This window comes from Botryllus schlosseri, chromosome 7, assembly GCF_051294905.1.
Source record: "Botryllus schlosseri isolate E-star chromosome 7, Bs_hap1, whole genome shotgun sequence".
In the NCBI taxonomy this organism is placed as follows: Eukaryota; Metazoa; Chordata; class Ascidiacea; order Stolidobranchia; family Styelidae; genus Botryllus; species Botryllus schlosseri.
Genome location: NC_137242.1, coordinates 10,601,146 through 10,619,495, shown reverse-complemented (window position 1 = coordinate 10,619,495; position 18,350 = coordinate 10,601,146). Strand labels below are relative to the sequence as shown.

Genomic DNA, 18,350 nt, shown 5'->3' with positions numbered 1-18,350 from the left:
TAAAAGATGACTTGAAAAACAAAAAAGATTGTATGTACAACATCAGGCACAAAATGTCAACAAAAACATGTGTAGAAGTCAGTAGGGCAGGGGAATACTGCATTCCAAAGATGTGTCTGAAACAGATTCAAACTAAACCACACAAAAAAACATAACAATACCCCAGTATGACATTTAATACGAACAGCCACAACATTATAACATATTAACTAGACCAGCGAAACCATACTAGCGTCACAGGAAGCTTGCCGATATATACGTTAAAAACTTTCCAACTGCAAATTTCAATACAAGTTTGACCTCAGGCAGTCGTGTGTTTTAGATAATTCAACCATGTTCAGCAGATACATCTCTTCGAGTGCATTTGTAGGCCTACTGCTAATCGAATTATAGGCATAACACATGACAGCCCAACATAAATTTAGACATTCATTGCCTCAGACATGTACGAGCAAGACATTGAAACGTTGGCGGTAAAAATTCCGTGATTACGGAGTCAGAAAACGGCACATGGTGATAAACAAGCGAGATGGCAGAAAGCAAACAAGGCAACGATATATGTACAAGTAGTTCGCAGCAATTGCAGCAAAGCATGTGAGTAATGTTTCCTGAATTGAAATATATCATAATAAACGGATATCCCTGCGAAAAAATAGCACTAATGAGAATGAACTTTCTTCCTAACTGAGAACGACATCGCAACAAAGTACCAAGCAAAAAAAAAACGGGAATAGCAAAAATACGCCTTGGTCCCACAGAACATCCCAACAATAGATATACAAGGCCACAGAATTATATCGAAATTTTCAAGATATAACTGCACAAAACCCAAGTCAAACATCATTTTTCTCTTAAAAAGTAGGCCTACAAGATGCTTTAATCAAATTACCTGCTGATGGCACCTAGAAAAAAAACAAGACATATGCACGTCTGCAAGTGCCACAGAATTGTATCAAAATTGTCATGATTTAAAAGCAGACAACTCAAGTCAAACATCATTAGGCTCTTAAAAAGTAGTCCTACAAGATTTTTTACTCAAAATACCTGCCGATGGCACTTGGAATCAATAATCGGAAAGGATGGATGGAGTTACAAAGTTATTGACAATCGAAAAATTCACCTCCCGTTTTGATATCCCGGCAGTAAGATAAGCAACGCTTCCTGCAAATTCTCATTAACACAAAAATCGAAACCTTTGCCGAGCTCGTGCCTGCAGGTGGGGCAGCTGTACACTTCTGCGGAAAACGACCGTTTTAGACACGATTTACAGATGTTGTGTTTGCACTCGGTTGTGATAGGCTTGTAAACTACATCTTGGCAGCAGATGCACATGAAGGCCTCTTCCAACTGCTTAAAAAACGAAGTCTGACCTTCTTTCGCGAGTCCGCACACCTCCTTCCATACTTTCTCGTTTGTTTCGTCGGACTTAATGAGCGATTTCACATTGCTCGGGATCTTATATTTGCTCGCTTTTGCTTTCTTAGTCGGCGACAAACCGATATCGGAATCGCGTTTGCGTTTTTTACCAGCTTTCTCCGAATTCTCGTTTTCTTTACTGGCCTGGGCTTCGAGATACCCATCAGGGTACAACATTTCAAGTCCCAGTTCTTTCGCCCTTTTTTTTCCTTCTTTAGTCCAGGGCGCGGGCTCAGGATCATCACGACGAAACAAATACCGCCACACTTTAAACCCGGATTTTCCTTTCTCAGGCCAATATTTAACGACTTTGTATATACCGTCGTAACGATTGCCCTCTGACGGGGCGTATTTACTATGTTTCGCGCCTTTGTAGTTCCGCACCACACGTATCGGCGTGCCTTTTTTCCAATCGTCAGATTTATTCCCCTTTTCGGGATCCACTTTCGCGTTACACGATCTGGCGATCGAAAGATTATTTTTCGTCAATATCTGATCACATGATTGCTCCGCTGTGCGTTTATTACCAGAAAGGTCGCGACCTCCACTTCCAGTATACGTAAATTCGTTACCATTATCCTCATCGTCCTCATAACCACCAGCGAGCACAATTGAATAACACGCGTCACTTCCTTTACCGTGAATACCCGATACGTGTGGGCGATGCACACCAGCTTCACTGACCCCGAGACGAAATTTCCATAAACTACCCACTGGGACGCCTGGGATCGGCCCAAAATGATTGGAAGGGACTATGGAGCATACCCTGCTTCTACCGACACACGCCATTCCTTTGCCCCAATCTCTCTGTGTAGTTGAAGTCGCTGACTTCATTTTAGCCTTTTTCTTATTCACTTTCAGCTTTTCGCCAGCTTTCACGATAACTGAAGAATCGTTTCGACACAGCGGACAGTACCATTCGTCGTCATTCGGCAAGGTATCCAATGGCGGGTTAAGACAGAACGTATGAAACGGCAAGTTACATTCGTCGCAAAGAAGTGTCTTATCAAAATCTCTTTTTTCGCCACAAACGTGGCAACCGCATTCTTTACACGAGCGAGCAGGTTGATCGTTACAGTGGGAACACTCTGGATCTGTCATTGTGTTCCTTTTGCGTATCGTGTCTTGTTCGTCACCTACTTTTTTATTACTAGTCCCGGGCTTCTCGATCTGGAATATTTCCTCAATGAACACTATTCTGCAAGGTTGCAAAGTTTTATCGAGCCCTAAAAGGATTTGGGCGTAAAGCTGTTTCGACTTTCTCTTATCTACCTTGTCGATTACGACGCAATCGTACCAAAATCCTCGCTCCTTGTTTTTATCGATGTTGTAATTCGACATGACGACATCGCCAATATTAAATTCATCCCACGCGAGTAATTTCCGGGCACGTGGCCGAATCATGGTCGACGGTACGATGTGAATTTCATCATATTCCTCAAATTTGACATGATAAAGCAAACTCGCCTCTTTAATCGGATTGGCGGCAATTTGAGAAGTGGAAGGTTTATCGTTTTCTGTCGAAGATGGTGCGATATTTTCTTTATTTTCATCGAAGTCGCTTTTCTGTACAAAACTATCCATGCTGACTTGTTTCTGAACAACCACAGGCTTGCAAAACATATTATCGTCTTTCATCACGGGTGAATTTTCAATCGAGGTCATGGGTGACGTCTCACGCTTTTCTTCCACTTTCACAACAACGGCTTCAAACCACGCGCCCATATTCTTATCTTGAGCGTCTACCAATTCGTTGATCTTGTATTCTCCAATGGAAGGTAAAAGCCTGGCGCCTGACGATTTTTTCGCTTCTTCGTCAATGCCGCTGTCTGTATCAGACGGCGGATTACCATCCGTACCATTCACGGGGATATCTTCTGGTTCTAATTCCTCAATCGTTTCTGAAGATTCGTCCTCCTCTATTAACTCCTCCTTGGGCTTTATGCTCCTTTCCATTATCTGCACGATAGCATTCAAGGCTACATCGTAGTCGAACAACGTGTGGCCGTTTTCGAGTTGTTTACCGCTGAAAAATAACCTCTGACGATCAACGTCTATATCAAATTTCTCCTTTATTCGCTCGCGAAGGTCTTCGATTTTTGTTAATTTTGACAAACCGTCGATTTTGGTCGACTTTTTCCCGTCGAACGTACGCACTTGGATCCACATTCTTCCGATCTGTACGCAATAACTGCAACAAAAATGGAACGACGGACAACTTGGATTTTTCGTTTTGTTATCCACGCACCGGGAGAGATCGCGCGAAAATCAGTCAGCCATATCGACATAGCACTGGTGCTACTGTAATATTTCTCTCACAAACTGCTACAGAAAGACACTGAAACAAGTATTATCTCTATCTAATAATATCTATATTATCTCTTTGCTAGAAATAAATGGCGCAATCGACCTAAAGATCAAACATAGCCCTTGTACCGTTCCATGTGACATCAACAGTCAGCATGAGCAATATGAGCCTACCCAAAAACAATAACAAATAAGTAAGAAGTAATGAAAATGACCAACACAGTATCGTCAGTACATACATACATATGAATGATATAAATATCATTGGTATATATATATTAGTAAGAAAAATGAATCTAACTGTATTTGTGTATGCTGCCAGTGGTTGCGGAACTATTAGGCATCAGCTGTTCGGCACCAAAATTACACACCAAGCCAGATATGTTTTGCAGATTGATCGCCGGCGTTAGAACCTTGGCCGAAGATCGCGTTGGATGGCTCTGTCCTTGCAATCGGAATCCCGCGGTAGGCTACCAATGCCGCGAGCAGAGGCAATAAATAATGCGCCCATGAATAAATGCAAATTGGGAATCGTGCGCATTCCCAAAGACCTAATTTCTCTTTTAATAAGTTGTACGTGTGAGCGATATTTTGAGTGGCGACAGCCTTTTCCCAAGGTCACGAAAAAACAACATGCTTCGCAACTATAAGAAAGTAGTTACAAGTGGCCTGTCCGACGCTCAGCCCCCAGAAACACATGAATAGTGTTACCGTGGTGATAAATAATTGCGTGCCTTCTAAATCTTTGCCCCCCCCCGGCATCACCCCTAATTGAGGGCGAGCTCCAAATTATTTCGTAAATAAACATATGGTGCATATTTTGAAAATCATTTAGCTGCAATTCGAATGCGGTGGCTTTCTGAAGAAGGCGTCAATGGCTTAAGCTGAGTTTGAATGTGAGACCACTTCATGTTTAGAGCGCAGTTCAGCTCCTCACTCATAACGTGACTATCTGGAGTCATGTGGCATGAATGGATAATTGGATACACGTAGGCAATGTCTCCTTTAATTTTCACGAGTCTGCGCGTACTCACCAACTCGCTGCGCGGTACCTTGAACAACAGTGGGTAACGATTGAAAAAGTAATCACTTTGGATGTTTTGTGCGCGTCACACATTTTACAGTGCGCGCAGACTTGTCAGCAGTGCGCGCGCAGCTTAGAGGGAACATTGCACCCAGGTCTGGTGTCACGCACTGTTGGCCAAGGAACCGCGCTGTGAGTCGGTGTGTTTTCGCAGACTCGTGACAAATTAGAGGAAACATTGCGCGGGAGCTTACAGCTTATCTGAATGTGGCGCTGGCGTTTAGACATAGCGTGATGCTCTAGAGCAGTAGTTCTTCACATTATAATAATCCCACGGAACATTTACGCCAATCTGCAAGCATTCATGGAACCCAAAATTTTCGCTGATTCATAAAAACAAAAATTTACCACAATACACATCTAACTATTATTACACATCCAATAGATCATCACTATTGGTTTATTACTATAGATTGCTGGGTGGCAAAATGAACTGTTGTTGGTATGTAATTTTTGGTGCTCGGCAGCAATGGCCTTTGCACCAGGTTAATTAGTTATATGCATTATTCCATTAAATCTCTCTTCCGGACAACAAAACAAATGCTATTGCCGAGGAAATCGGGGCGGGATGGGTTAGTATGTTATCTATGAAGAAAGGCACGCCGTGTTCCCAAGTTACGCCTTCCAGGTACTCCCGTTCGCATGAATATTTTAGGCAATGAATGAGGAAATGTTCCACAGTTTCTTGTCGCTGGCAAATACGACATAGCCCGTCTTCGTGACTTTCAATTCGAAGCAGGTGGTTGGCAATTCGGCAATGTCCCGTCTGTAAACGTGCGAGGATTGACGCTTGGATACGTGACGATTGCGCGAAAACCGGGATATCGTTGTGCTGCGAAAAAATTCGCTTAAATTGGGAATCGTGCATCAACGGAGTGTTAAAATGAACAACGCCATTAACATATGATTTCCACACAAAACGATAATATATTATATTTAATATTTTGCAAATCAGCTGTTGCCTTTCAAATACCAGCTCAGAATCGCGGGGCTTCACATTGGTATTGTTCGGTCGAAACGCCAGCGTGATACCAATTGCTTAATTTGCTTACAAATGAGCTTATAAATAATGAAGACAGAATTGGCATTTCCAAGGATCGAACTTTTGAGACCGCTCACTCCATTGAACACGACTTAAGAACCACTGAAATACTATTGGATATAGAATCGGCATCGCAAAAGGACGGGGTTTCGATTTTAAACCGAATGCCCCTACGTACGGCAAGGGCAGTGGAGCTGCATTTAAAACAAACGACGTTTTTTTTCAGACATTTGTACAATTATGCCATAATTGTGTAAATAATTTCGATAAACATGTAGTATGAGCCTATGGACGATTTGCACTCAATAGTGGACGTATACCATGTGGTTGGAACCCTTAAAATCGCCCGGTTCGGTTTATTAGCAGTTTTGATCAGTTCAATACACAACGAAAATTGCGATACAATAAAAAGAGGTGCCGAAACATGTCACGGAAGGCGAGATCGATAGGTCAGGTCGTGGTCCAGTTATAACAAGTATATATAGATATAGTATGGAGGGTAAGTATTGTTGTTGTTATTATTTGTCTTTCTCTTCCATAAACTTTTCAATGTTTTCTTTCCATTTCCTGATTGTCTTTTCGTACGTTGGGTTCTGGTATATATTTTCCAATCTTCTGTATGTTTTTGTCAAAATTTTTCTTAACGTACTCTCCTTCCAACTGTTTTCTTGTTTCAGCAGTGTGTTGTCAATGTCCAAGCTCCTTCTTTTCTTCAGAATCTTCTTTTTATATACTGAAATTAGTGTCGTCACCATGTCGACTTTGTTTCCTTCGTTGTATAATATTTTTCCGTTTTCGATTCGTCGTATTCCGAGAACATTCTCGGCCATCGATAGTATATCTCTTGTCACTTTGCAATGAAGAAACACGTGCTCTATGGTGTCGATTCTATTACAGAATTTCCGATAGATTTCCTGTCTGCCTTCTTTTGTTTTTAGCAAACCCATTCTGAATTTTCTAACTCCAAATATATAACCGTCGTTCGCTAATCTGTAGTTTATCTCTCTCTTTTTATTTGTTAGAAATGATTTGTCAAGGCTTTTGATCTTGTTGACGTGTGTCCATATTTTATTCTTTCTTCCATAATCATCGCTCTTTTCGTGCAATTTGGTCAGGTTTAAATACAGTGTCTTGTAGCTCGTTTCAGCCCACTCTAGTCTATTCCATCCCAATTTTTTGTTTTCGGCAATGATGTCCTGCCAATGTTTGTCCGGTTTATTTTTGTGTGGAATTTCGTTCGTGTACAGTTGCGGATTAATGTCCTTGATTTTCGATCCGAACTGATACATCGCGTGTCTATGCCAAAATTCCGAAGGTTTGTCCATCTTTGCTAGTTCTTTTAGAAGTAATAATTTGCATGCTAGTGCTCTCGTTCTAGGGTAAGGTATGGCTACCCCACCTTCTTTCTTTCTTTTTATCAATGTTTTTCTTGCAATCGTCTCTATTTTCTCAGGAAAATAGAGAAATTCAAAGAAAGCTCTCTCCATTTTCTTCATTACCTCTTCTTTTGGCGGGTAAATTCGTGCAGTGTGTATTATTAGGGAGGCGGCTAGACTATTTATAATAGTTATTTTTCCAACCCACGTAAGTCTTCTGCACTTGCACATATTTAGCACTTTTTTAATTTTCTCAGTTATTTTCCACCACATATCCACTATATTATTCTTACCTATTAAGTTTCCCAATATCTTTATTTGATCTGTAGCAAATTCTTTGTATATGGAGTTCTCGATCATCTTTCTCGCTACCGGTGTTACTGGTAGTAACTGCGTTTTGTTTTTATTTATTTTTTGTCCGGTTGCTTCTTGAAAATCTCGGCATTTCTCGAAGACTTTTTTAATTATTATTATTATTATTGGTAAAAACGATGAAAAGATAGTGACGCTTTTCACATTAAAGCCTTTTGCGTCACACCATAGCATGCATATGAGAAATGCACAAACTTATCATCCAAGAAATATTAGAATGATGAAAAAATAAATCGTCGACAGAGGCATACACAGGCATATTTGAGTGATATGTAGGCACACATCCAATTCGGAGACATAACCACTACGAATTCAGAGATATAAACATTTAAATAAAACGCCTTGTTTCCTTGACATATTGAATGACATGATCCAACATGCATTCACTAGGTAATAGGTCTACTGTATTAAAAAGACTGTCATTATTAATATGGCGTTTCAGATTCGCACGTTGCCGTACATACTTCAAACAGTTCATTAGATAATGATCGACGGTTTCGGGCAACGAACATTGTTCACATAGAGGAGAGTCGTTGCATCCAATCTTATGCAGGTGGTAGTTGAGCCGACAATGGCCTGATCTCAACCGAAACAGAATGATTTGCTCTTTTCTCGATGCTAAACTTGGTAACCTCTTGTAAATCGTGTCTTTGATGAGCTTGTACTGACTTCCGGTGTCGCTTGTCCTGTACAGTTGATCCCAGTTGTTTCTGCACGAGTTCCAAAGGAGCGAGTACGCATCCCCTACGGAGACGAAGTCCAATAGGCCTTTTGCAGGACTTCGATCACGTGACTAGATACGCATAGCAACAACAAATTGGTTAGCAAGCTACATTCTCGCGCACCTGCTTCAGTGCTAAATATCGCATATAGTGTACTGTTGATTTCTGGTTGTAAACGTTTCGGAAATTTGTTGTAGAAGTCATCAGAGATTCACCTATGCTAGATGTCAATCCTGTACAAAGCATTTAGAATGATATCGTCAGAATTACGCAGAAATCCATCGGTAACCTAGTCGTATTACTGTACTCAACTCTGATCATATGTACTTAAATTTATGCATTTGAAATAAAGCGATTGGCTTATATTCTGGTAAGAGTATTTGTTAGTTCAAGCAGTACTATTTGTCTGTTGTGGAGCCTGATTTTGGATGGAAGATATGGCTGAAGCAGCCGGGACCCGCAAGGATCAGGATATACTGTCTGCTGGTTTGGGTGCGGGACTGCGGGCGGCCTGCTATAAAACAAATGTCGCTGAACACATCGGAAGTATCTTTTGGGAGAACCTGCCGTCAAGACTAAGCAAATCAGTGCACTTTATTGTTGCCTTATACAATGCCAATTTTATTACCACTACTTCGCAACTGCGATTGAAGTAGATTTGGCAAATCACACTCGATTTTGATAAATAGTTGATGTGACATATGTGCGATATTTAGCGAACTAAGGGAAGTAACTATCATATAACTCTAAGAGCAGCTCAAACGCAGTGACAAGATCGGTCATCCTATACCCAGACGTGGTCAACGTGGTCATTGTTGGGAACCGAGTAGAAGTAATGCCTTAATTTATACTCCAGTACAAGTAGCACTAATTACTTCCAGGACATGTCCAAAGTACTTCAAGTGGAAGTAGAAATGAATTTCTGAAAAGCGGTCAAGAAATTCGTTACATGAAGTAGATTTGGTTGAGGGTCACTTAGTTTTAGAAATTGATGCCATGTGACAACTGTAAACATTGCATGTTGCATCTTCTCGATCAACGCAAAAGGGTGATGACACCACAAATAAGTGCAATTTTCAAAAATTAATTTAGTTACCGTGGTACTGGGGCTATTTTGCCCAGTTCAACCTCACGCTTGAAGGGGATGCAATCATGCGCCAAAGCTACATTCTAGTTGACAAAATCCCAAACCTGACAAAAAAGTACTACCTAAAAAGTGTCAAGTAGAAGTGGAAGTAGCATAAACTCATAATGACGCTAGTACTCAGATAAAATAGTACTTCGTTGCTGACCCCCTCTGTGTATTGGCTCAACCAACTCAGAAACATCCTCTAAAGACGACTAACATTGTTTCTTTCGCATTGACTCCGTAATATTCCGAACTTATGATATTCTTTGATTCATTGAATTTACAAATAAACTTGCAAAGAAGATCGATTTATTAATTTTTGTGCATTCGATACCCAGAGCATAAGAAATAGTTGAAGAAAAATGGATGTTAACCTTATCAAGTTCAATAACTGCCGAGACTGTTATGCCTATGTATTTTCTTCTACCTCCATAGCCACTTAATTGTCTAGACATATTCATAGCATCCACGGAAGAGCACTTGTCTTGCTGTACACAAATGAAATATCATTTTCAAAGCAGACATCAACATCGGGAAAGAAGTTCAGGACAGTTAGTCAGTGGTCAGATCATTTGCTGACATTTTCTGTTGGCATGAATCCACGCTGCCTTCCACCGCATGACCAAATTTTATGTGGTGATAATAATTGGCTCCAGGCTGAATTCTTGACGAGGGCATCATCAATTTCTTAGTTGCCTATGTTCGGCTCTCTTGGGATAATCCATCAGATCATTAATCCGTATGCATGTGGTATAGCCATATGTCTTGAAACTCAAGATATTTGCACTGTGCCATAGAGTGAAGTAATCCAATCCAGGCAATCAATCAAGTAATCCAGGCCCCGGGACAGTTTGTTTCACCCTCAATTGGAGCTGATGATCATTTTCCTTCGGGTAGTGGCACTTGGCAGCATGACAGAATGATCAATAACTTGTAATATAGGTGTAGAGGTCTAAATATTTTGAATTGTTTAACTGAGAAGTCATACAATAGCTTAGGATATTTAATATATATATGGTATGTAGCACATTGCATGAATTCATAACACATCAACGTACTGGCACTGGCAGTCATTGTCTCTTAGGCTTAAAAATAGCAGTATCCTATATATATTGCAATCGATATCAATCATCAAATGCTGCAATGATTACCAACTACCGCTACAATACAACTATAGTATACTATCCACACCTAACTTAATGATGCAATAAATATCACGCAGTCAATGTCCTGCAATGTCGAATTTTGTGTCATAAAATCATAGTTGACTACCAAATAACGGCTACAATGTTGATCATTTTGACGCAAGGAGTTTCCATAGTTCATGAATCAAAGACATCCAACATATTTGAATCCTTGCGCATCTCCATGACACTTGCGAACGTTTACAGCCCGAAAACGATAATATACTGTATCCGAAATACGGCTACGTTAACGACGGATTTCTGCGTAATTCTGACGATATCATTCTATGTGCTTTGTACAGGATTGACATCTAGCATAGGTTAATCTCTGATGACTTCTACAACAAATTTCCGAAACGTTTACAACCAGAAATCAACAGTACACTATGCGATATTTAGCACTGAAGCAGGTGCGCGAGAAAGTAGCTTGCTAACCAATTTGTTGTTGCTATGCGTATCTAGTCACGTGATCGAAGTCCTGCAAAAGGCCTATTGTTGACGGGGCGGTGTTTCTGATGCTGTAGCGCTTCTTGCAAATTGGTCGGCGATTTCATTGTGCTGAATACCACAGTGTGCTGGAATCCACACAAGTGATACTGTGACCTCGCGTTGTTTCAATTGGTGTATCTTCTCGACTATCTCGGTAATGAGGAGAGGAGTTGCGAAATTGAAATTTGCTATACACGTTAATGCGCTCAAGCAATCACTGAGTATTGCCACTCTACTGTGGATATTATTCAGCACCCAAGATAGGGAATCTGAAATAGCGATTAGTTCGGCTGAGAATACTGAAAAATAGGGCGGCAATGAATTTGCAGACGTAGTAATATTTGGAATATGATAAGCGTATCCACACCCTGTCTCAGTCTTGGATCCATCTGTGAAAATCTGAGTGTAGCCATGATATGTAGAGAGTATATGATCTAATGATACTGATTTTCTGACATCGGGGGGATTTATCTTGCGTATTGAGTGGCACAAAGAAAGGTCCACATTTGCTGTTAAAATTGTCCATGGAGGAGTCGTCGAGATTTCGCTTCCACAAATCCGTAGTTGGTCAATATCAGCAACCCTAGATAGGATATTAAAGGTGACGAACCGTCTATTTAGCAGACTGTATGTTTCTTCCCACGAGCTTTCGAGTATATCATTGGCCAGATTGTCCTGTTGCGTTTTTAGATGGTAGCGATACTTTGAGCATTTCAACGCATGTCTATTTTTCAAAGGCATGTCATTGCATTCGGCCTCTAGGCCGCATATCGGCGTGCTTTTCATAGCCCCAGTGCATATTCTGAGTGCCTGGTTACGTAATGTCTCGATTTTTGTTAAATGCGTCTTGGGGGCGAAAAAGTACGCTTCCATACCATATTCTAAGACAGATCTAATAAGAGTTTTATATATAACTAACAAGGTTTCTTTACATGCGCCCCATGATGTGCCACAAAGCATTCGCATAAAGTTAATTCTCTTCATACATTTGTCAGCGACATAGGTGATATGACGTTGATAAGTCAGTTTACTGTCAAAATAGATACCGAGGTATTTGAAAGAGTTCACAAACCGTATTGAATTTTCCCCCACATAGATCTCGGGCATTGTGTATTTTCTTTTCTTTGTGAATAAGACGGCCTCTGTTTTTTCGACAGATATGATAAATCCCCATTTTTCGCACCATCTTTGAATCTTGTTGAGGTCATCCTGTATTCGGTTCTTGAGATCCTGTATCTTTAGCGACGTCTCCCAGATAACACAGTCGTCTGCATATAAACCAAATTGACAAAGCAATGTTGAGGGTAAGTCATTAATCATTATTGAAAACAAAATTGGACTAATTACACTCCCCTGCGGTATGCCATTCTCTAATATATACCTTTCGGATAGACTCGCGCCTACCCGCACTTGAAACGTCCTGTTTTGGAGAAAATTTGACTTTTTTAATTGACTCAGTATTTGTTACTAGTGCAGTGAGATCGTCGGCATATTGTTGGATTTTCACCGACTGATTACCCATTTTTATGCCATTGATCCCACTGTCCTTAAGAATACATCTAGCCAGTGGGTCCGCCACAATGGCATAGAGAGCCATGCTCATTGGACAGCCCTGCCTAATACCTCGTTTTATTTTAATCTCTTCTGATATCTTTCCGTTGATGACAACGCTACTCGTTGCCGATTCATACGTTTTGTTTATATAGCCACAAATGTTATTACCCAGGTTCAGGCGCTTCACCAACTCCATCATAAAACCGTGATTGACGATGTCAAAGGCCTTCTCCTGGTCAAGGCACATCACAATTAGAGGTAAGCCTTTATCTTTCGCGTAATCAACACTGCATTTGATGTTCAATGCAGCATCGAAAATATTTCCGTCTTTTACGTTGCACTTCTGAGTACTCATAATTATACTCGGTAACACATCCGTGAGTCTTTTGTTAACTATTTTAGAAAGGATTTTATAATCTGTGTTCAACAGCGTTATGGGCCTATAGTTTTTAAGCTCGTTTGCATCACCTTTCTTAAAGATTAATTTGACGAGGCCCTTATTCCAAGAGTCGCATGTTGAACCAAACAGAAAAGCGTTGTTGATTACTTCTTTCAGTTCCGATTTTATCATCCACCAGAATGTTTTGTAAAATTCTGCGGATAGGCCGTCGGATCCTGGTGATTTGCCATTCTCCATGGTTCTTATCGCATCTTCAATTTCTTCCTCCTCAATCGGCTCGTTTAAAAAGATTCTCTGTTCCTCAGAAACTTTTATATCTTTTAATTCGTCGATAAAACGTTTCTGTATCAACGGATTTATTTGTGGTTCGGAGCCCCACAATTTTCCATAAAACTTTGTTACTTCTGTAGTTATATCAACTTCAGAGCTTATCAATTCCCCTCTGTCGTTTTTTAAAACGTCAATGTTCTGTTTTTGTGTCACTAATCTAAATCTTTTGAAGAATTCCTTTGTCGGTTTTTCGCACTGCTCTATGTCTTTAAATCTAGCTTGGATTGCTTTCTTCTTATAGTGTCTTAATTCTAATTCTTTCAGTTCTTCCCTCAAAATGTGTTCATCTTTATTGTTGCTCTGAGCGGATAGGATCGCATCTTCTATCGCCCGTTTTTTGTTTTTCTCTTTACTATCAATTTTCTTGCCTCTTTTTATAAGGATCTCCTTGAATTCCATTTTCATTAAATTCCACCACGTTGATATATCGTCAAAGTGACCTTTTTCTTCGACATGTATGTTGTAAACCTCCTCAATATCTGTTAGGGCGATTTGATCTTCATAGAGTTGCACATTATTTTTCCAACTCCCCTTGCCCCATTTTTTCATGTTTTGTTTCCCTATTTTCAAAACACCCATATAACTGTGGTCTGACAGAGTATTGAATTGGTATCTAAAGTCTATGATGCTTTGATGCAGATCTTTAGTACAGTATATTCTGTCGATGCGTCTTTGTTGGTTGTGTTTTATCATAGTAAACAAGCTTTTGAAGGGATTTCTTGATCTAAATATATCAGTCAGACGGTTAATTTTACAGGCTTCATTCCAAATTTTCCCTGCTGCTGTTAATTTATAATTATCATTATATTTAGCATCCTTTTTGTCTCTAATCATGTTGAAGTCTCCACATATTATTTTTTGGGTCGATCCTCCCTTCAGTTTTTTACAAGCAAGTTTATAGAAGTCTGTTTGAGTTTTTCCTACTTTGGGAGGCCCATACAGGTTCCATATCTCCATGCATTCATCCTGACTACTAAGTGTTATACTTTGTATTCTACTCTGCATTAATATTTTGTGTTCAATGTTATATCGATTTGTCAGCCTCTTATTTACAAATATTGCTGTTCCTTGCGAATATAATTTTGTTAAACCATTACTATCTATATATTTATCTTTGATGTCCATACTGTTATCAAATAATCAGGGTTGTAATGACTCGAGTCAGACTCGAGTCACGATTTTTTTATGACTCGACTTGACTCGAGTCGTTTTCTTGAAATGGGAAAATGACTCGACTCGACTCGAGTCAATATTTGGATTGACTCGACTTGTACTCGAGTCATTACGCATGACTCGACCCAAGTCATTGACTCGGCTTATTTTATATGACTTGAAGATGAAGAAATTTGCGAATCATAATGGCTAGATCAACGCATCCGACGAATTCTGTCGACATCGCTATTTGTCACCACTGCTTTCGTTGCACTTGTCTGATATATCAGATATGCCGCCGTAAAAACAACAGAAAATGATACATAGTAGCAATGCATTGTACAAAATCGTCCAGTGATGAAGAGGTAATAGATCCTCCGCAATTAAAGTACTCAAGACTTTTCAATTATACAAGCAAACAATTGAATCAAAGTTCAATTAGAGCCAATGAAATGACTCAGATGGTGAAGAGACTGATAAGCTCATGTGTAGATTTGAAGGCGATGATTCTTTGCATTTTTGGGCGACTAGAAAGAATGAGTATTCAATGCTCTTCAGTGTGGTTCAAAAATGCTTGTCAATTCCTGCATCTAGTGCACTAGTGGAACGTGTATTCAGTAGATGTGGATTCATTCTACGGCCATGCCGCTTTAACATATTTGAGGATCTCCTTTCCACATTAGTAACTCAGTGTAACTCATTGATTTGATCTGCTGTCTGTGAAAACACACAATGCCCTTCGTCCATTTGACGTTTTGTTAGGTATGTGCACGTGAGTAATAATGAATGGCTAATGTTGTGTGATGTTTGTACAATATGGCTGTTCTGAAATAACTTCTTTTTTATTTTACTGGGTGGTTACATGATAAAATTGTTATGTTGCATAAAAGGAACACTGAATCTGGCTTAATTTGAAAAAAGTGGAATCAATGATCTGAGAGGAGAATATTCTGGATTTGAAAATAAATGGAGTATTTTAGTGAGAAATTCTTTCATATAATATAATTACATAGTAGTAAGCCGACTATTTTTTCATATCCAAAACATTCTACTCTAATAACTTCACTTTTTCTAATTGGAATTGAGTCAAATTTGCTATGAATCATATTTTTACACAATGTAACAATATCATGAGATAGCCGGTAAAATTCGAAAATCTCTATTTGTAATTAGTCTAAAATTTTCTTTCATAGCATTGCTTTCTACTGGTTGGAATTGAGCCAAATTCGATTTTTAGGCAATCTAGCAATTTTAGCAAGTAGCCAAAAAATTTGAAAAAATGTTTTTGAACAGCCCCATTGTACAATTATTTCTCCAATGCTGTAACTGCGATGTAGTCGGTAATGCAATTGGGAAAACCTTTAGTATAATCAAAAGGTATCTGTTCTGTTGTCACTGCACAATGCACATAGTTGCATGCACGCTTTTACAGCATGCTGGCCTGTTGTAAATACCTCTACATAAACATGCATCTATTGATTCTCTATCATCAACTAGTATCTTGACGTGAATTTGTTGGTTCTCTATCAGCTATTCGTGAGCTATCGTCGATGTGTTCATAATAAAAACTGAATGCTTGTATTGGTGATGTATCAGACTGACAAGAGAGATATTTGATTTTAAGTTCTAAGATTAGTAAAGTTATCTTTAGCATCGGTAAATGAGGCCAGGACCTGTCCGTTATCTGCCTAAATAAACACGTGCCAAGACTCTGATAGGGACAAAATGAGCATGTTTCGCAAACAGGGAATTCGATATCACCCAAGCAGGATTGAAAACATGAGTTGAACATGACTTCAATACTGTGACTTGGACTCGACTCGAGTCATAACACCATGACTCGGACTTGACCCTTTAAACGGTGACTTGGACTCGGACTCGAGTCTGTGATGAATTGAAAATGACTCGACTCGACTCGAGTCAAAACCACAAAAGTATGATTGACTCGTGACTCGGAACCATGTGACTTGGTTACAACCCTGCAAATAATCGATAGTTATTCACATTACACCAAGTTTCAATTCGTTTCCTATCTAATTTCGTTTGCAGTCAGTTTATTCGTGATGTAACAATGGAGGATTGGTGAAACGTATAATCAGTGTTTTTAGTATAAATGACTGGCTGCTCTCACATGGCACTGGGGCAAAGTCACTCAACTATTTGCACTGGGGTAGCGTGAACAATCGGAACATACACAAGATCCAGTGATTTAATCGACATTGTTTACTTGATGACTTGAAATTGACTCGTAATAAATTCTGCTCCGAGTCACGAGTCAATCCACATTTTTGGAGCCCCGAGTCAAGTCAAGTCATTTTTGTAAAGAGACTCGAGTCAAGTCAAGTCACACAAAAAGTTGACTCGAGTTTAACTCGAGTGAAGTCATGTCTCGAGTCATCCCATGCTGGGATTCCCAACATCGCGATGTAGTGAACAGATGAAAGGAGTCGCGTCTAGCATCCACCTCGGCCTCTTATGCCCCATCTTACAGTGCTTGATATTGATATTTCGGCTGTCTTACTCTTTGACGCTTTACTCGTTCTTTCCATTATATTCACTTCCTTGTGCTCGTTGTCGACCCATCCGTCGTTCGCTAGCCTTTTGTAAAGGCACCGCAAGGCCATCGACTGACCTATCGATCTCGCCTTCCATGACATGCCACCCCATTTCTTGTTGCTTGCTTTTTTCCTATACAATCTTCTTTACTTTTCATTCAGTGTGCAGTGTGCATGCCTCCTCTTTACATCGCCTAGGCCAAGGTGGGTGTCTGATTCCATAGACTACTGCAGTAATACAATGGTAATGTTCCTGGTGAGTAGAAGTATAGCTAACAAAAGTATTATAGGTTTAGCTGGCTGACTACTTAACCTGGAATCCTGTACTGTATCCTGGTGAGATCTTCTTAAGACGCCGATATACGCAAGACATACGAATATATTTCAGACGTTGTTACAAGTAGGTTTAGCAAATGAATCTCATCTCGAGTCAACTAAACATGCGCTTATATAGACTCGTGATCATTGCAATCGGTAGTCTTATTCGTTTCCTAATATGGCGTGGAAAACACAATGTTGGATATTATCATATGGTCCCGCAAGCAGGTGTATCACAGCTGTATCAGCGGTATAAATTGCAACACTCTGACAGCGGTTGTCTCTGATCGAATGAAAGCCAGATCGAATCAGATCTGCTTGTGGTTAGTAGGTTCATGTAAGTTTGGAGGTTGTCAGTTACCATATACTCCTGCAATACTCCAAGTCGCTTCGACACCTTCCTATATCTTTTCATGGTATCACATTCTGTGGTGTATTGAACTGATGAAAATTGCTAATCATCATCATCATTGGTTTATTAGCAATTTTATCAGTTCAATACACCACAAAAAATGCGGTACAATGAAAAGACAGGAAGATGTTGAAGCGACAAGGAGTAGTCTATGGAATCTGACACCCACCTTGGCCTAGGCGATGTAAAGAGGAGGCATGCACACTGAATGAAAGTAAAGAAGATAGTATAGAAAAAGAAAGCGACAAGAATAGGGCGGCATGTCATGGGAAGCGAGATCGATAGGTCAGTCGTGGTCCGGTAATCTTGAGGATGGACTGTAATAAACCAATGATGATGGTGATGATGAACCGAGATAAAGTTGGTTAATCCATCATCATCGATACTACTAAATGTGCTACCAACGAGACTCGTATCGCAGATCAACTTTCCGGCTCAGCTCCGAAATACAGTTTTTCTTTCACATTATTCGTTGGTTGACCAAAAAAAGGTCAGCTTTCCGGACCAG

General features: G+C 39.9%; 3 protein-coding genes across 3 annotated transcripts in view; 1 reads left to right on the top strand and 2 right to left on the bottom strand.

Annotated features, from left to right (window-relative positions):
- The window catches only part of LOC145442513 (GATOR2 complex protein WDR59-like), a 458,341-nt gene that overhangs the window by 194,911 nt on the left and 245,080 nt on the right, over nt 1-18,350 (top strand). The gene's annotated exons all lie outside the window — the stretch shown is intronic.
- LOC145442556 (prostaglandin reductase-3-like) overlaps nt 1-18,350 on the bottom strand; it is a 95,267-nt gene that overhangs the window by 37,201 nt on the left and 39,716 nt on the right. The gene's annotated exons all lie outside the window — the stretch shown is intronic.
- On the bottom strand, nt 11-3,683 carry LOC145442386 (E3 ubiquitin-protein ligase UHRF1-like). Its single transcript, XM_080320279.1, has one exon. It carries the CDS (start codon nt 3,583-3,585, stop codon nt 1,117-1,119), a length of 2,469 nt encoding a protein of 822 aa, XP_080176405.1. The 5' UTR covers nt 3,586-3,683; the 3' UTR covers nt 11-1,116.